This window comes from Parasteatoda tepidariorum, chromosome 4, assembly GCF_982258835.1.
Source record: "Parasteatoda tepidariorum strain Cologne lab strain chromosome 4, Ptep-v5.0, whole genome shotgun sequence".
Classification (NCBI taxonomy): domain Eukaryota; kingdom Metazoa; phylum Arthropoda; class Arachnida; order Araneae; family Theridiidae; genus Parasteatoda; species Parasteatoda tepidariorum.
Genome location: NC_141758.1, coordinates 29,695,201 through 29,715,734, shown reverse-complemented (window position 1 = coordinate 29,715,734; position 20,534 = coordinate 29,695,201). Strand labels below are relative to the sequence as shown.

General features: G+C 30.7%; 2 protein-coding genes and 1 long non-coding RNA gene across 3 annotated transcripts; 2 read left to right on the top strand and 1 right to left on the bottom strand.

Annotated features, from left to right (window-relative positions):
• Nucleotides 1–3,292: 3,292 nt before the first annotated feature.
• LOC147810847 (uncharacterized) lies at nt 3,293–5,469 on the bottom strand. Its single transcript, XR_015432988.1, has 2 exons — nt 5,293–5,469; nt 3,293–4,029 (listed from the first exon to the last, which is right to left on the bottom strand). It is a non-coding gene; the product is annotated as an uncharacterized LOC147810847 (long non-coding RNA).
• Nucleotides 5,470–7,693: 2,224 nt separating this feature from the next.
• On the top strand, nt 7,694–8,455 carry LOC147810846 (uncharacterized). Its single transcript, XM_087162116.1, has one exon. The coding sequence runs from the start codon at nt 7,694–7,696 to the stop codon at nt 8,453–8,455; it is 762 nt and encodes a 253-aa protein (XP_087018242.1).
• Nucleotides 8,456–9,024: 569 nt separating this feature from the next.
• Nucleotides 9,025–19,437, top strand: LOC147810845 (uncharacterized). The gene is made up of 3 exons (XM_087162115.1): nt 9,025–9,393; nt 10,438–11,398; nt 19,340–19,437. Exons 1-3 carry the CDS (start codon nt 9,025–9,027, stop codon nt 19,435–19,437), a joined length of 1,428 nt encoding a protein of 475 aa, XP_087018241.1.
• The last annotated feature ends 1,097 nt before the right edge of the window (nt 19,438–20,534 follow it).

Sequence of the window (20,534 nt, the reverse complement as noted above, 5' to 3'; positions counted from 1 at the left end):
ATATATAATTCTCTTACGTGGCTCCCAAATTTTGGCTGTATTTCTTTTCCGCCGGTGGCAACGTTTGCTTTGTTTTGAAAACACCAAAGCATTCTGCCTTTTAATGATGTGTTTCTGATCTAATATACATAATTCTCTTAAGTTGCTCCCAAATTTTGGCTGAAGTACTTTGTACAACTAAATAAGATTCTTTTCACAACAGTTAAATATTTACTTTATTTTCTTCATTCATAGAGAAAACAGTCGGCAAATAATTCTGTTGGGTTAAAAAACATTTCACTAAAAAAATAACGAATTCTAAAAGAAATAAAAATAAACAACTTAAAAAATAAAAATGCTGTTGCCAGCCATAGAATTTTTTGAAAGTTAACTTAGCAACATAAATCAAAATGACATAGAAGCGCAACTAGATCAAAATTATGATACCTGAGCGCTTGACGTAACAACTCCTTCAATTCTAAAAGTGTTGTATCGCCAAAAACCCAAATTAACAATTGTGTTCTTAAAGAAATTCTATAAAAAGTTTTAAATAAACAACCTACTTCTACAACTGCTTCTTGAAGAGCTTGGCTCAGTGATTAAAAATATTGTTTTAATTTTACAGTACTAACTTAACTTCTACTTTCATTATTGCTATGACCCTCTTTCATTACATTTTACAACTTCGTGCTAAATTTGAGGACTTTAAGTTGTTTTGTAGTTGAATACTGACAGAAATGTGTACATAAAAAAATAATAATTAGAGGTTAAGAGTTGCCTCAGAAAAATTTGAATTGTTGACATTGAACTTAGCAATGGAAACAATCATTTTTGTGAAAAATTGAATTGTATTGTTGACATCAAAACTAAAAATATTGTGTTTCAACTTAACAATACTACCTTAATTTATACTTTAGAATTGCCTCGGAGAAATTTGAGTTGTTAGCAATGACTTAAACAAAAAGTTTTATTTTAACTGACAAATACTATATTATAATTTTAACTTTTTCAATGACTACCCTGCAAAAAATGACCAATAGAAATCAATAAAAAAAAATGTATTGATCTGTACGGGGAAATGGAACACTGATATCAATAGAGTAGATCAGTACAATGGACTGGTCATGATATATTGATATCAGTAGAGTAGGTCAATATAATGTATTGGTCTATATCAGTAGAATGGACTGATATCAGTAGAGTGTACTGGTCTGTACGGGGAAATGGAACATTGATATCAGTAGAGTGTACTGGTCTGTACGGGGAAATGGAACATTGATATCAGTAGAGTGTACTGGTCTGTACGGGGAAATGGAACATTGATATCAGTAGAGTGTACTGGTCTGTACGGGGAAATGGAACATTGATATCAGTAGAGTGTACTGGTCTGTACGGGGAAATGGAACATTGATATCAGTAGAATGGACTGGTCTCTATGGGGAAATGGAACACTGATATCAGTAGAATGGACTGGTCTCTACGGGGAAATGGAACATTGATATCAGTAGAATGAACTGGTCTCTACGGGGAATTGGAACACAGATATCAGTCGAATTTACTGGTCTGTACAAGGAAATGAGACATCATGGTCCCATCAGAAACATGGACTGGTCTAAGTTAGGGAAAACAATATTAATGTAAGCATATTAGATAGGTTTAAACAGGAAAATGCATCATTGTTTATCTTTTTTAATATGCAAGATTTAGCTGAATTGGTCACCTGCTTTGTATGCACCATAGTAAATTTTCTACTAGCTGCAGCCAGCGGAAAATTTAATATAAATTAATAAAATATTACAGGACAGTATAAAAAAATACTTATCTAAAGCATCTAAAAATGTTTTGAATATTTAAAGTTAAACACTGCTTATGTGGAAGGATAAAAGAATTATATTCTAAAAAATCATACTTCTTTATACCTACACTATGCTAGTTTTAAAGTTAACTTTAATTTCCTTTTCATATTTCCAATTTAATTTTAAATATAATTTATTACTAAATTATATTTTATTGTTTAATATAACTATAAAAAGAAACTTAAAATGTGAGTTCAAGAGGGTACCTTATTGGAAAAATTCCTGGTATAAAAAAAAAATCATGCCGGCGTATGAAATACCGGTTCTGGTATGATACTAGATCGGGAATTATACCAGACCCAGCGTTTCACCCGCCGGTATCATACCGAAGCTGGTGTTTCACAAGTTAGCAGGATACTGGCTCCGGTATAATACCTAAATTGTAGTTTCATTATCTAGTATCATGCTAGAGCCAGCATATACTGGTACTAGTGTACTGTGCTCAGCATACTGGAATAGTGTTTTAAAAACCGGTTTATTCTTAAAACAAGCATAGTGTGTTACTACAGTTTGATACACGAACAGCTCTGAATGGAAAATAAAACATTGATACACAATTGGGTAAATAAGTTAAGTCACCTGATTTATACCGAGAAATAAAACACTGACATCAATTAACACTTTATCAAAAGCTATAGCATTATGTTTATAAAAACAAATCAACTTTTTTTAAGCTTCTTTATAGTTAATTAAATTTTTTTAAACAATAAATTAAAATGTTAGAAAATTATTGTGAATAATATTGGAATCTACAATACTACACAAAATAATGTTTTGGAGCAACATTATAAAAGTACAAATGGATTCTTCAGATTTTATGAAAATGGAATGGGGATTAGTTGGATGTTACTTTATTGATAGCCAAAAACCTGACTAAAATATAGTGAATTTATTGTCATTTCAAGACCCCCCCCCTCCCTCATTGTGTTTGACATAGCATTTTAAGAGTAAAAAGTTTCAATATTTAAGAAAGAAAAAAATGACAGAACAATCTTAAAGTATACCATAAGCTTTAAATCCTTATACACACAAATGATATACCATTTATTTGATTTTTATCTATGCAAAGCTTGTGCTAAGCATTTGTCATCTTACCATATATATTAAACTTGAAATTTGGCAAAACAAAAATGTTATTTTGGGGAAAGTATTGGCGAATGCTGTTTTCGAACAAAAAGAAAAGTTTATCCATTCATTGTTCATTTACTCCTCCCCAACTGCAAAATGATTCTTAATTTGTAGTTGCATTTTTATAAAATAATTCAATTTGTAATAAATATGCATTTTCCTACTGAAAAAATCAATCATAAAAAATTGTTACGATTTGCCTTTGGCTTAGAATTTTAAAAACTGGCTAATAATTTTAAATCCTTAGCATGGGTTATGTATATATAGATAGTAATATCATAATTAAAGGTCAGTAATTAAAAAGAGCAAGTAAACAAAGAAAACACAACAACAGCAGTAAAATTATAATGGAAAATCATACTTAATACAATGGGAAATTAACCAGTAAGAATAACCTAAACCAAATTTACAAAATTATAGTTTAAAGTTAAATAAAATTAGCATTATTATGAGAAAATAATAAAACATCATAGTAAAAGGTAATAATATACAGATAAATTTGCTATACAGAGTGAAACGACTTTAAGTTCATTTTAATGGCTCAAGGAAGAGCTGGTAAGACTTGTGTAATGTAGGTATTTATAAAAAAAGTTCACATGTTTCGCACAGAACTTTTAAATTAAAACATATTTCAAGTTTCGAAAAAACCGAATCACACACTCTTTTTCAATTTTCACTACTTAACACAGTTAAAAAACTTGCTGGAGGAGGTACATTGGCAAAGCATTGCAGAGGAGGCCTAACCAAATCTTTCCTGCAGCATCCACATCAGGCAGATTCTTTATATTTTAGTCTATCATTCTTACAATGGTGGAGAAGATTTGGCTGTAGGGGAGAGTAAAAACAAGTGGAGGAAATTAACAGCAGTATTTGTGAAGTGATCAGCTGCATTATTTCCAGAAATGTCGCAATAGCTCAAGGAATAGAAAGTTTGCACTGACCACAGTGCTGACGTAAAATATCCTTTGTGGTAGACGGATCATGACGCCAGACTATCCGTGACATGTTTGCGTGGTTTTCTTCTCCATGTAACCCAAATAACAGTCTTGTCATGCATTCAGTTCGGCTAGAAAATTTTAAACGGAACTTATCAATGTAAAAGTATTTTATTTGAATAAGTTGTTGAAAGTTTTCATCACAATGTACACATTTTATTACATTAGGAATAGGTTTAGCCATAATAATTTTTAAATTTAATATTATTGAACTAATTTAACACGTTGAATGCCATAGGGGTCACCGGTGACTGGCACTGAGTTTGTTTGTAGCGCCACAGGGGTCACCGATGAACGGCGAAGCCTAGATTATTAGAATAAATTTTTAATGCTCCTAATTTTTTTATATTATTATTTTATATTTTTTATATTATTACTAAGATGGTTGGAAGAAATTAATGCAATACATACTGAAAAAAATCATTTTGGCCAGACGGGCAAGCCGTGTAAAATTAGCATGGCATTCAACATGTTAAAGAAAAGAAAAAAAAAGTTACATCCAGCTAAGATTAAATACATAAGAAAGTGTAAGGATTGTTTTTAACCCATAACAAAAATGAAGTAAACAAAGAAAATTTAAATGCAAATAGAAAAGTAATTATTTATAAAAATAACTACTTATAAAAATAATTATTGTTTATAAAAATATTTAATAATTGAAAATGTTTTTTTGCATTTACTTGAACACAGTCAAGACAGAGTAGCAAAAAAATATCATTTAGTAGTTATACTAATAACATAAATTTAATGTAATTAATAAATTATACTAATAATATAAATTTAGATTACCTAAACATTAAATTGCCTTTCAGAGAGCAAAAAGAAAAAAAAAATGTCACTGTGTATAAAGTTTTTACACATATCTTTACCTTAAAATCTATATATATTTTTTGTAAATATTGTTATCAAGCTTTGCTACATATTTTTTGGCAACAGTTCAGGAAAAGCATTAAAATAACAAAAGAATTTGTGATTAACACTTAAAATATAATGCAAAGTTTAAAAATATTATACACAACTAAATAAATAATTAATTTGATACTAACGGTGATATTAATGGGAATTTATGTAAATAACATGTGAACAAAGTGTTTCTATTTAAGTCTGATTAAGAAACCCAGAAAAAAAAACATTAAAAATACTTTCTTTTCATGGAATCTGTATACGAGTATATCGTAACCCTAGATATGCATGCACATGCAGTAATAATTCAAGAATAATATACATGTATAGATAACTTAAAATAGCAATAAAACTCAAGCATACGTTTTAATATTTCTGTAACTAACAAAGATGCAAATAAAAATAAGAAATAAAGAAAAAATTACACTTACTAAAATATTTCTCCCCATAATATGCGTCATTCTTTCCATGACGCTCAATTGTAAACATTGAACGTAAGTCGGAGTAATGTGATTGGCTGGAACTTCAGACTGAGAAACGGAATGAACTGGGGAAAAAGTTTAAAAAGAACATTCTCAAAATTGGGAGTGTAGGCAGCTTGATATGATTTAACGAACGATTAAAACACATTTAACGAACGACTAAAAGTCAATTCTCGTATTTTGCATGCTCCCCTTTCGTTTCTGAATTAATAACTCCTTTTTGCTTTTATAGATTCAATTGGATTGAATTAACTATGTTTCTACAAAACAAATTTACTTATTTCATTCAAAAAAGTTTATTTTGTTTTATGATCCAAATTTATTTAAAACAAATTTCAAAAAGGGACTGAAATTTATAAATTTATGATGGCGAGGTTAATGTTTGAAGGTAAAAAGTTTGAGATTTTATATGAATTTTTAATTTATGTAAATGTATTTCTTTTGCTACGAAGTTGTTTGAAACCTAAAATAATTAATTTATTTTGCGAATAGTTCTAGTTTAGTATAAATTCAATAATAATAATAAATCAATAAAAATTAAAAACAACTTATAATAAAATTTAAAGTGGGATTATAATTAATAATATCTTTTTGCCATCATGACTTTGATTAAAATAAATTTTGTAAATTACAAAATAAATAAGTAAATAAATGATAAACTAATAAAAACAAGTTTTATTATTAAATTACTTTTATTATAAAATTACTTTCATTTGAATGACTTTAAGCAGATTTTAAAGTTATTAAGATGTGTAAAAGTTTTACTCAAAAACTTCCTTTCTTCCAAAATAATAAAATGATTTTAATAATTTTAAATATGTATTCTTTAATTAGTGCACATAGAAAGTGTACGTTCTCACTACCCTTAATATACATGTTAAGAATCCTTATAAAAATCTAAGAAATTAATGACCGGAAATCAGTACATAATCAAGAAAAAAAAAATGAAATAATGAAGAATTTTTAACAAAGTAATCTAATTTTAAAAGGTCGTAACCTGTTAGATTTCCGGAAAAATATGTATTGTAAGCAAACGTATGTAAAGCAATTCTATAGGCACCTGTTGATGTATTCATGAAAACAAATATAGACTAATAAAATACCTATTGATCAATAATTGCTAAGTTTTACTGGTGTCAATAAAAATCTGTAGATATCAGTTCATACATTGATAAAACAAGTAGAATACCTAACTGATCAACATCTATTGATACAAGTACCCTACTGATGTCAGTAGTCATCAGTTGAAGTGTGAAATACAGACAAGTATATACCAATAGAATACCTACTGATCAATATCCATTGATACCAATACACTGCTGATATCAGTTGAAATGTCAATGGGAACAAGTACAGACCAGTAGAATTCTATTGATCAATATCTATTGATACCAGTACACTACTGATATCAGTTGAAATGTCAATAGGAACAAGTACAGACCAATAGAATACCCCACTGTTCAACATCTATTGATGCCAATACACTACTGATATCAGTTGACATCAGTTGAAATATCAATAGAAACAAGTACAGACCAATAGAATTCTATTGATATCAATGAATGTTTTTATTGGTTTCTATTGGTCATTTTTTGTAGGGTATACTCATTTTCTTACTCTTTTCTTTGTTTTTTATACATTTTATATTTTTGTGATGAAATAAAAAACTTATAGTTGTTCTGCTTCTAAACACTGATGAAAGCACAAAATGATGGGCTTCGTCAACAATCAAAAATATATACATTTATTTTACAAATTCCATATTATTAAGGTGGTGCCCTTCAGAGAATTAAAAATACAAAATTATCTTCATCAAAGCCGATGCTTTTTCATCCGGCGTTCAGTGGCAGACTACTATTTCATATTGTTTTACAACACATGGCCTTAGCCCTCTGGAGGGAAAGACTTTAAAACAAAACTTACAACAGTTACTTTTCTCAATCAACAACTGAAATTTAAAATAGTGTAATTAAGAAAAATACGTGAACTGTTTGCAATTTCAAATTAATATTGAAATGTACAGGTTTAGAATTTTCAACAGTGAAAAATTTTCGGAACTTCAGTATTCAAAAAAGTATACAAAAACTAGACGCTAAGAGCGTATCCAATGAGCGAGCAAAGCGAGCATTGGATTGCGAAGCAATCCGAAATGAACTGCGAAAGCAGTTCCGGGGGTTGGTGAGCGCCAGCGAGCAGGGGGCGAAGCCTCCTAGTGTTACATAAAATATTAGTATCTCGAAGGAGCTATCTTCGCTTACTTCAATGGTGACCCGGACGTCTGACGATACAAGTAACTTTTATTTTTGATCTTTCCTGTTTTTGGCTCTTGGATAAATAGGAAACTGCAACTATGGCGGAATCATCTGCAGTAAAAATTCCCATCTTCAACATCTCTGATCCACACCTGTGGTTCCACATGGTCGAAGCAACTTTCCAGCTTGCGACACCGAAGCCGATTACAGAGAGCAAAACAAAGTTTAACTACTGCCTCGCCCATCTTCTTCCTGAAGTAGCCGCAGTTGTAAGGGACGTCATTATAACTCCTGACGCAGAAGATCCTTTCAAAAAGCTGAAAGAAGAAATTATTGCACGCTGCGGGGAAACAAAGTCCCAGGAAATTCGACGTTTACTTTCCGGAGAGCAACTAGGAGATAGAAAGCCTAGTGAACTCTTGCGCACTATGCAGAGAAGAGCTGAATCCCACGAAATCTCAGATTCACTACTTTTGGAACTATTTCTAAATCAGCTACCGCAGCATGTTCAGTCGATATTGGCCGCAATCCCTTCACTAAATTCAACAAGAGCTGCTGAAATCGCTGATAAAGTAATAGAAATGTCAACTTCAAGTGAAGTTAGCGAAGTTTCTTCAAATCAACAATGCACCCTTGAGCTTTTAGAAGAAGTTAAAGCACTACGAAAAGAAGTAACAGCTTTGCGGACACGCAGCAGGTCTCGCAACCGGAATTATGCACAGTTTCGTAATCGTCAAAGCCAATCCTCATCTCCACATCGAAACTCCAAAATGTGCTTCTATCATCGGAAATTTAAATCTGATGCTAGAAAGTGTGTCAAACCCTGCATTTACCAGAAAAACCAAGAAAGGCAAGAGTGAATGCGACTAACATCTTGCCTCCAACAAATTGTCGCCTTTTTGTTAGAGATAGACAATCCAACAAGCAATTTCTAGTGGATACCGGAAGTGACTGCTCAATTATTCCAGCAAATAAAAAAGAAAAAACTCTTTCTCCGATTCAGACATTTAAAGCTGCGAACAATACCATCATAAAAGTATACGGTAAGAAATTGTTAACTTTAGACTTCGGTCTTAGACGAAAGTTTAATTTTCCATTTTATATTTGTGATATAACTAATCATATTATAGGTGCAGATTTTTTATACTATTTTAATCTTAAACCTAATATTAGAAAACGTTGCTTAAATGATATTACTACTAATTTAAATTCTCATTGTATTTTTAAAACTTCTGATATTATTTCAATTAAAACTGTTCTTGGTGAAAATTATTATGAAAAATTGTTAAACGAATATCTTGAAATAACGAAACCTATTTGCTCAGACCAAATTGTTAAGCATAATGTTGTACATCATATAGAAACTTTTGGTTCACCAGTTTTTGCTAAACCTCGGCGTCTAGCGCCCGATAGGCTAAAAATAGCAAAAATGGAATTTCAACATATGTTAGATTTAGGCCACATGCGCCCATCCAAAAGTAATTTTTCATCACCTTTACATTTAGTTCCCAAGAAAAATAGTTTGGACTGGCGTCCAGTAGGTGATTATCGAGCTTTAAACACTCAAACTGTTAAAGATAAATATCCAATTCCAAATATTATGGATTTTACTAGTGAACTACATGGAACTAAAATATTTTCTCACATTGATTTAATTCAAGCTTTCCATCAAATACCTATAGCCCATGAAGATGTACATAAAACTGCAATAATAACTCCTTTCGGATTATTCGAAAGTACTCGTATGCAATTCGGACTTTGCAATGCAGCCAGTACTTTCCAACGCTTTATTGACGAAGTAACTAGACGCTTGGAAGGCGTTTACGCTTTCATAGATGATATATTAATAGCTTCCGAATCTCCCGAAGAGCATATAAAATATTTAAAATCACTTTTTGATAGACTGCAGTATTTTGGTTTAACCATAAATCCCTCGAAATGCTTATTTGGACAGAATAGTTTACAATTTTTAGGTTTCAAAATTTCCGAAAAAGGTACTGAACTTTTAAGTGATCGCGTTAATGCAATTCTAAATTTTCCAAAACCAAATACGATTACTCAATTACGTAGATTTCTAGGATTATTTAATTTTTATCGACGCTTTATTCCTAATGCAGCTCATATTTTATCACCTTTAACCAAGTTTTTAGAAGGACAACGAAATATTAAGAAATCTAACAAATCATCAAAAAAATCTGATTTACCGTTAATTTGGACCTATACTTCAAACAAATCTTTTTCTGATACAAAACAAGCAATAGCCGATGCAACTCTATTAAAATATCCTAAACCTGGTGCTAGTTTAAGTCTGTGGACTGACGCATCTGATTTTGCAATCGGCAGTTCTTTAATGCAATATCAAAATGATGAGTGGGAACCAATTGCATTTTTCTCAACAAAATTAAATAAAAGTCAGCAAATTTGGTCAACATACGATCGCGAATTATTGGCAATATACGCGTCAATAAAAAATTTTCGTCACATGCTTGAAGGTAGAAGTTTTACTATTTTTACTGACCAAAAACCTCTAATTTATGCGTTTAAACAAAAACCTGAAAAATGTTCCCCTCGTCAATTCAGATATCTTGATTATATTTCTCAATTTTCAACTGATATTAAACATGTAAAAGGAAAATCTAATTCAATTGCTGATACTCTATCGTGAATAGAAATAAATGCAATTTCAAAACCTCCTTTAATAGACTTTAAAAAACTAGAACAGGAACAAAATGAAGATTCAGAATTAAAAGAAATATTAAATTCAAATAATTCATCTTTAAAATTAGAAAAACAGTACTTTTCTTTGGAAGATGTTAATTTAATATGTGATTTTTCAACTAAGTACCCTAGACCTTTTATTCCAAAATCATACAGGCAAATTATTTTTGATAATTTACGTTATTTTTCTCATCCTGGAATATATTCAACTACAAATTTAATTTCTAAACGATTTGTGTGGCCCAACATGAAAGTGGATATCAAAAATAAAGTTCGTTCTTGTGAGAAATGTCAGCGAGCTAAAGCTTTTCAACACACTAAAGCTCCTTTTAGTACATTTGCTCAACCCGACGCAAGATTTTCCCATGTCCATCTGGATTTTATTGGCCCACTTCCTATTTCTGAAGATAAGCAATACTGCCTTACAATAATAGATGGATTCACGAGATGGCCAGAAGTTATCCCTACTACGGATATGACTGCCGAGACCACCGCAAAAGCACTTATTCACGGTTGGATCTCTAGATTTGGCACTCCCGTTTCTATATTTACCGATCAAGGCCGAAATTTTGAATCAACTCTTTTTCGAAAACTCACTAATATTTTAGGCAGTAACCACATCCATACTACTTCATATCACGCGCAAAGTAATGGAATGATAGAACGATTTCATAGACAACTTAAAAGTTCTATAATAGCACAGGAAAATAATAAATGGACCGAAATTTTACCAATTGTCTTATTAGGTATTCGCACAGCTTTAAAAGCTGATATTAATGCAACTTGTGCACAACTTGTTTATGGTACTTCCTTACGTCTACCTTCGGATCTTTTAAACGCAAATTCTTTATCTCCACCAGTAACAGAAAATTATGTTACAAATTTTATGGCTGCAATGAGAAAATTAAGTCCTGTACCAGCATCAGCACACAGTAAAAATAAGTTCTATATTAATCCTAATTTAAAATCTTGCTCTCATATATTTTTAAAAGTAGATAAAATTCGTCCTCCACTATCACCTGCATACACCGGACAACACCGGGTAATTGAACGTTCTGATAAAACCTTTATTATTGATTTTCATGGTAAGAAAATAACTGTCTCAATAGATAGAATTAAACCCGCTTTTCAAATTTCTGAGAAATTAAAAATAAATAAAATTCCAATGGTCGAAAAGCAATTATCTCCAACAAAGGAAGAAAAGCAAATTGTTACAAAATCTGGTCGCCGTGTGCATTTCCCAAAATATTTTGTTAAAGAGTATGGAATATAAAAGCATCTAAATATTTTGTATCTATTAATTGTATTCCAATTTCCAAGTTAAATTTTTTTTTCTTCGTAATTAAGGCGTATATTTGAATTTACTACTTTGTATTTTATGATTGTTTTTAAACAATCATTATTGGTATCGTGACTTTGTCACTGGGGGGATACTGTGTGGTGATAGGTTTGCCGCTCATCGTAAAATCAAGTTTATTTCATATTGTTATCTGTTTGTCTTTAATCAATCGTGTTTTTACTTATTTTTGAAGTGAACTGAAATAAGAGTTCTGACGTCATCATATTAGAATTGTATAAACAGCCTGTCAGTATGACAGCCTGTCAGTATTTCTCTCATCACCTGCTGTGATGATGCTTCTTGTAAATCGAACCAACTTGTATATAAATGTAAATATGTTAAATAGAATATTAGTATCTCGAAGGAGCTATCTTCGCTTACTTCACTTCTATAAATATCTATAATGAATTATCAATGAAATTTGATATCAATGGTTTAATTTTAAAGCCTTAAGTATAAATAAATCAGTGCAGTATAAATATAATTTAATTTATCCCGCCCGCTTCAATAGGGGGTATCCGGGGATTTTTGAAGTCTGGAAATGCACGTCTGTGTCTTATCAGTACAAGAAAACGAATTGATTGTGATGAACAAAGGAGGCCTTCAAATGATAGAACTCTAAGAATGACCCTGGGTTGCACGGTGTAAATGTACAGTTGTAAAGATGTGTTGTTAACATAAATGGACATGAATTGTAAATAATAGTGTCCAGATGTAGAGATGAAAAGCCGACATCATTAACACTAACACGTTGAATACTACGCTAATTTTACATGGCTTAGCCCAGCGGTTCTTAACCTATGGGTCGCGACCGAAAATTGGGTCGCGAAACATATTTCTTGGGTAGCGCTGAGTCGAACCAAAAAAGTTAGTAATACACCAAATAATAAGTAATACCAACACCTCCTAGAAGAAGTCATTGTGGCTTACTCAGCCTAACTTTGACTTTTTTTTGGGTCGCGACATGAACATATTTCTCAAATTTGGGTCGCGGCTTAAAAAGGTTAAGAACCACTGGCTTAGCCTGTCTGCCCAAACGGTAAATGACTACAAACTAAATTTGCGAACATTAGACAGATTTTGCTAGTTTTTTAAAAGGTTTAGCATAACATATCTGAAAAAAAGGGGTGCATTATATACCCCTACGAATTGTTCAGAAATAGTAGTGGATAAAAATCTACTAAATTGAATTTATGAAACTAAGAATCACAATTAATAAACTACCACTAGAAAATATTTATTTGCCGTCCGGAGGAATTTGGCATCACTGTGTATATAAATAAAACTATTTTTGTGTGTTCCATATTGCATTAATTTCTTCAAACCATTTTAGTAAGGATAATAGTATAAAAAAAATTAAAAATTTACTCGAATTATGTGTTTACTCGAATCTTGGCTTCGCCGGTCTACGGTGACCTCCATGGAGCTACGACCAAACTGAGTGCCGGTCACCGGTGACCCCAATGGCATTCAACGTGTTAACAGAACTCCAAGCTAAAGCTTAAGAATGATTTTTACAGATGTAAAAGTAAAGATGTAAAAAAGTGTAAATTAACAGATGTAAAAGTATGTTGTGAAGGTCAGTATACAGGACTCAAAATTTCAACGTAAATAAGACGTCCTTTAGTATCTGAATCAGTTCGAAGGCAAGTCTCACTTCAATAAAAGTTTCAATCTAGTGAAATCAGGCAAGCTGTAGCTTGAAATAACAGTTGTATGAATATTTGTGATTAGGTTACAGAAGCGTCCATCTCAGTTCTCGAAAACAAGCTTCCCCTTCAAAACCCGAGATTTTGAACCGAGTGCAACAGAAATGATTTACTAAACAGATTAGTTTCGTAAATCATTTGTATCAGTTTCTGGAAAGATTTATACGTTACTATATCCAAAAGGTTATTTACTTTTAAATAATGTATATAGACAATAGAAACAGTAGATGAAACTTAAAAATTAATATATTATATTAACACCAGAGATGCCAACTTGCACCGGACAGCAAATATATATTTTGAAGTGGTAGTTTATCAATTGTGATTCTTGATTTAATAAATTCAATTTAGTAGATTTTTATCCACCACTATTTTTAAACAATTCACTGGGTTATATAATTCACCAAACCTTTATAGAACTAGCAAGATCAGTTAAATATTTGCAAATTTAGTGAGTAGTTATTTACCGTGATAAACGAATAGTTTTCAGTGTAGTATCAATAATATTTTCAACCTAAAATAAGAAAAGTATGAGATTTAAATCAATGATTTTTTAAACATAGCAACCCTGCTTATTATTTTCCTTGACATTTTCTGCAACAGTGTTTGGGGATTGCCGTCCACAGAAACCCACACTCACAAATCAGCAGTCGTTGATTTGTGAGTGTGGAACATGAAAGTTGAATTCCCTTATTGATATTGAAATCAGAATTGAAATGAAAATAATATTAATTAGAATGTGAATTATTTTACCTCGTATAAATTAGCTACCCGAGGAATAGGGAAAACAGATCCAAGATTTAGTAAATGCAGGATTGCAACTTTCTTCACATTTTTATGTTTTAAAATGATTGTAAAACTTAAGCTTCTGAATTTTATAATTTTCCATCTATGATTTATACATTTAGTTTAAAATTATTGTAACCACTAATATATATATATATATATATATATATATATATATATATATATATATATATATATATATCCAGAAATCAAACTCAGCTCTAATAAAACTACAGGACCAAATAGATGAAATAGAAGACTGGTGTAGAAAATGGAAAATAGCCGTAAACGCCGACAAATTACAAATCCTCATAATACAAAAAAGAAGAATTAAAATTTTAACTCAATGAAAACCGAAACTGATCAACATTCAAATCCCAATAGTTAAGAGAGCCAAGTACCTTGGACTCATAATTAATAGTAAACTCACTTGGAGCGACCATATTAAAAATATAACAGACAAAGCCAAAGCAGCAGTTAATATTATCCAACTTCTCATCTATTACCAAAACGTCTCACTAAAAACCAGAAAATTACTATACACCTCCATGATCCGACCTATACTTACATATGCTTCACCTGCCTGGACTACTATACCCGAACACTTATTTAAAAAGCTCAACCAATGTCAAAATAAAATACTCAGAAAGATCATCCGTGCCAGATGTTTCATACGTAATTCAAATATCCATAAGGATCTCAAAATTCCGTTTCTATCCGAATATATACACAAATTAAATGCAGACTTCTACGACAAAGCCATAAAATGCAGCACAGCCAACTTCAATCAGATTTTTAACTTCGAGAACTATAAAAAAGACGATAAACTAAGACCATTAGCCGCTCATTTCACCTCCGACGCCTCATACCACAACTATCAGTACAAATAATAGTCTTCAATTCCAGCATATGTAGTCTACATCAATAATCCAAAGTACCAATAGTCCACAGCATCAAACACTTTACCAATACTGAAATCCTGACCTTTATGTTACTTCACGTTGACAATCAAACTACAGCCATCCACAGATTACAGCAAGTTGCTCTTATTATTTTCATTTTCTTTCAGTTAAACAAGCAAGGTGCTTGTCTCCCTGTAACAGCCACCCCATAGACTGCTGAACTCAAACTGTCTTTTATTTTAACTTTTTATACTATTTCATGATGTATGGGATAGGGGCCTTCTGTGCGGCCCAGGTGCCCAATTTCTTATAAATAAAGAAAGAAAAGAAAAAAATAAATGTATTCTTACGGAACCGGAATCAAAATAGAAAGAAATAAAAAGCGGTAGGTTAAGTTTGAACAAGGCTTATTTTTTATAATTTAACAATCTTGTTCTGCTTTAACCTTAACTCTAACATTTCTTATTAATGTTAGTTAAAAGTGTAACTATATAATTTTTATTTTAAATTAAGTAGTGATATATTTAGTAAATCCAACTATTATTACTTCTCCCCCAAATTAACTGCTAATATATATATATATATATATATATATATATATATATATATATATATATATATATATATATATATATATATATATATATATATATATATATATATATATATATATATATATATATATATATATATATATATATATATAACATAGGGGTACACAGCTGTTCTGTTTTGACAAATATCTGAAAATAATTTCTATTGCACTAATGTGTTTGCCAATTCTGCTTTAATTCTGGAAAATCCTTCTTGGTCGTATAAAATTTATCAAGCATGCAAAAGTCTGTTTTTCTTATGCGCATACATTAAACTTGCGTAAAATTTAATTAATCACAAAAAAATGATTCTATAAATATATATTAACGTCCTCAACGTTAAGAAATGCGATTAATTACGTGTCAATATGCTTCATTCGTGTACGAAAAACTCATTAAATTTGCAAGGAAGAGTTTTTAATTATATTTTCGAGATATCGTGTCAGAAATTTGAAATTTACATAAGAAATGGATCTTGTTATGCTTTAGAAATGATAAACTTTTTAACAGAAAGCAAGATCAAATCTTAGTAATAAAACAGTATTCAAGTGCTGTTTATTGCAACCTAAAATTTTATGCTAGGATATGTAGTTTTAATCATAAAATGTAAACTTCATAATTTCGTTCGTAATTTAAGAAAGTCTTAATTAAAACTATTTCCTTAATGTTTTAATTAGATAGAAACAAAATGCTGCGCTCTATTTAAAAGATAAAAAAAAAACGTTTTTACAATAATTCTTAAAAGATAAGATAAAAAGGAATTGACTTTATGTTTAAGGGCATGAATTAAAATGTTTGCTTATTTGTTTTGTTCTTTAATGAATTGCTTTTTACAAGTGATAATCTTATGAAAAACACTTACATTGAGATACTTATTTTACTGATGTTACAATTTTGTTTTGTTTGCTTGATTGTTCTTTAGAATATATTTTTAAATTAATGCTTTTAGCATACTAATTTTTTTAAACGAATATATTATTTAATTTTCTTTTATTATAAAATTATTATTACGCAATTATTTTTATTACTTTTGTTTTAAAATAATGACTTTTTTTGTAAATTAAACTAAATACAACATCAAGATAGTTTATTTTGTAAAGAGTAAACACTTCAAGTTCTTACCATTATGTAAAATTTTTTTGAAACATTGTTTTGTCATTCAAAAGACAAGACATTTAAAGCTTTATTTTCAGTAAAAAAAAAACACTCTATTTATTTTTACGTAAATTAACAGCTAGTTTATTTTAAATCTAAGCCAGTACCGCATGTAGTGACAGATATTTATTATGGTTGCTATAGCTTAATAGAAAAAGGAATAAAATATTTTGTATATACTATATTCTTTGTGACTAATGTCTTAAAATGTTTTTAAAATTTTTCATGCTCCCTTATGTGTAGTTAAAAATGTAATTATTCTTATTTATATATTTTTCAAGCCTTTTTTAATTACTCTAAACTTTTAAAAAAAATTGTAATTTTTAACGATATAATTTTTAATTTCTGATTTTATGAATTTTTTGATTATTTTTAAAACTTCATATCGTGGATGCTAAAATCTAGTATATCTTAAAATGGGCATTACATGATTATTAGTTTTGAATATAACTGCTTGTGATTTTTAAAGACAGCAAGAACCATAAAAAAAAAGTTTACCTCATTACAGAGATTGCCATTTATTATTTTATAATCGTCGTTGAATAACCAACAATTTTTAGGTTTTACGACTACTAATATATGTTTAACTCCATAATCTTGACATTTTAACCAAATCCAGAAGACAAGGGAACTCCTTGATCAAATATTGGGAGAAATTTACCTTTGTAGAGGTCTTTATGACAGAACCAACCCTTAAATGGAGAGGAAAACTACGAAAACCTTCACGTTTAGCCTGATGGCAAAAAGACTCAAACCCATGATTCGTCTTCCATTGAAGATATTTTTGTCGTTGTCGGTGTGATCTGGATGTGGTATTTCATACCTGCCAACTTTTAATCCCTTCCATTATCATTTTCCCCAGTGGTATTAAAATGAAATTAAAACTTCAATTTTAAGCAAACAAATACGTTGCATTTGAAAAAACTTAAGTTGACAGCCATGATAGTAACTCATATTGATATATGTGCTTAATTTTTGTAAGAATAGTGGTGATCAAAATCATTTAAAAAATAAGTTTAGAAAAGAAAAAAATAGTATATATTTACTACCACTTTAAATATGAAAATAAAATCTTCCGGAAAATCCGGAAGAATTGGCAAGTATGGGTCTTTGTATCGACCAGCTATCGCTGGGATCCAAATCCGGTTCACATCATCGGATGGTGAATGCTTTATCGCCTGAGGCACAACAGCTCAGAGATTGACATTGTTTACAATCATGAAATGCTACTGTACCTATGGCAACGAGTCGATACAATTTCACAAAGCCTATAGACCTTAAAATAGCAGATGAAACGGCTATAAAGCATGCAATCTGGTGCTTGGAGACAGATATTACTAACTAGACAAAAGAAGCAGAGCTTGATAATATAAACTTGGATCAGATCACTTGAGATTTCAGCTCACCGTAGGGCCCGGGCTGTAAAGTGTAAATAGATGGAAGTAAGACAGACCAGGAGGAATCAACTACCATAAGAATTGCTCTAAAGTTGGATGCGAATCTGTTGTTGAACTGAACAACAAAGCTAGATGGACCGAGACGAACCGACTATCTGACCACGCTATCCAACTTAGCACCAGGCACAGAAGTAAGTTATAATTTGTTTGAAACAACAACAATTTTTACAGATTCTAGTTCCTCGCTGCACTCCCTCGAGAATTCAATACAAGAAGAAACACTGGTCAAACAAATTAAAGAAATAAGTTACAATCACTATGAATTAAATATTATTAAAGCACACGCAAGGAGGATAGCATCGAGAAAGGTGACTCTATTGGACCCTACTGCCCCCTAAATTTATTTGATATGCCTAAATTGCTGATATGTTTTTATCTGCTCACTTGCGAAATACCAATTTATTAAGAAATCTATTAATCAATGATTGAGTATAGTAGTTTTATCTTTTTTAACTTAGCAAATTAGAGTAGAGTATAAGTTCAGGTTTGCTTTATTAATTATCTTTATTGTTATCTCCGTTTGTTCACTTTTTCGTCTTTGGCTCTGATAATTTTTCTATTTTGATTATCTTAAGCTTCACTAAGAGCCACTATAAAACATGTGGGTTTTGTAGGTACAGGGTCCAATAAAAAGCTCACTATAAAACAAGGGCAATGAATTGCCAGTTCTTCATCCTATCTATACTTATATTGGCATGAATTGTGGTACACTTGCAGATGTTGTTACGATTGTAGTCGAATTTGATCAGTTGTAAAATCTAATTTGTGGCCACGGAGCTAATTTGTGTATTTTTAAAGTTTTGATTTACGCCATGGGTGTATAGCGGGCCTGGGTTCCTGTAGGAGGAATTGTCATGACGACGTGTTCCAGTTTTCGAATACACTTTGGAGTGAGACGGCTATCAACTTTTTAAGTATTATAAAAGCATAATCTGAGATGTATTAAAATCTCAACATTTGTTTCATTTTGGCAGCTTCTTATTAAAACGAATTGTTAAACACGTGCAGAACCTGTTTATACGAAATGTCATGTATTCTTTACGTATCACAATTACATTAATACCATTCTTTATCTCTAAAAATAGAGGATACTTCTCAAAATGGGAGTGTAGCCGCCTACACTTTACCTCATTTGCATTCCACAACCTCATCGAAGCACCACAAAAATCAAGCTAAAGATTAATGGGAAAAGGGCCGCAAGTGGCCTCTGGTACCCAGATGTTTTATACAGTTGAAGTTTTAAGGCGCCTAAAGATTTAAAGTATTAAGAAAACAATTGAATGCTTATCGAAAAATCAGAAAAAACAGAAATCAGAATCTTTTGTACTATAAGAAGCAAAACAACACAATGTTTTTTTTTCTCAAATCTATTTTATAAAACTTGTTTACACCTTATCTCCTGATGAATTCGCAAACATTTACATGGTCTATTTATGGAGGTTCAATTCCAAATCATTATTAAACATTCTCCAAATAGCCTCTGTGAAAATTAGTTACATAAAAAATATCCCTTCTTAGAAAGGAAAGAAACGAGTATTTTCGTTTTTCTTATTGAACAATTTTATAAATGGGTGCAGGCGGCAAAAAAAAACCCTATTAACTGCGACTTATGAGAAAAAGATATTAACTTTTCAGAGCAAATGAAAACAAACAAGCTTTCCTTTAATTGGCCAAGAAACAGCTGGAAAATACATAAAAAAATCTTGGTAGGTATTACTGGTGATTAGGTTTTTACAAAATATAATCTTCCTGTTTAAAAATGTTTACATTACAAAACTCTACGGCGGATTTCTTAAATAATAAAAGAAAGTTCTAACTAAACGTTTGAGTAAAGGAGAAGAGGACATAATTATTGATGATAAAAAAAATTAAGTGATTGCTCAAAACTTTCATTAATAAACAACATTTTTTTGTACTTTAAGAAGATTTTTTCTCGAATTAATTTTCAGTTATCTAACTTCCCAAACCGATTTTTTTTCGAAAAAAAAATGCTTCAAATAACCTTCAAATACTAATTACTTTTCTAATCCATTCATAAATATAAAAAAAATCATAATAATTTTTGAGGCTGTGAAGTAAAAATAATTTCCACTTATTTTTGGCAATATTATAAACCAATTTTCAACAAATTGTTTTTGCGAGCAACATGTATTATACATGCCTGCCAACTACGCTTTTTGTAAAATATTTCATGCAGTGGTAGACATTTAAAAACCAAAGCTTTCAGAATTTTTGATAATTTTGCCAACATTTTAAAAGCTTCACTGAGAGAGAGCTGGA

Coding starts and splice junctions, on each gene's coding strand:
- LOC147810846 (XM_087162116.1), top strand. CDS start 7,694: ATGGCGGAATCATCTGCAGTAAAAATTCCCATCTTCAACATCTCTGAT.
- LOC147810845 (XM_087162115.1), top strand. CDS start 9,025: ATGGAATTTCAACATATGTTAGATTTAGGCCACATGCGCCCATCCAAA. Junction 9,394..10,437: donor TCCAACGCTTTATTGACGAA/GTAACTAGACGC, acceptor TTTTCAACTAAG/TACCCTAGACCTTTTATTCC. Junction 11,399..19,339: donor CTTTATTATTGATTTTCATG/GTAAGAAAATAA, acceptor CTCTAAAAATAG/AGGATACTTCTCAAAATGGG.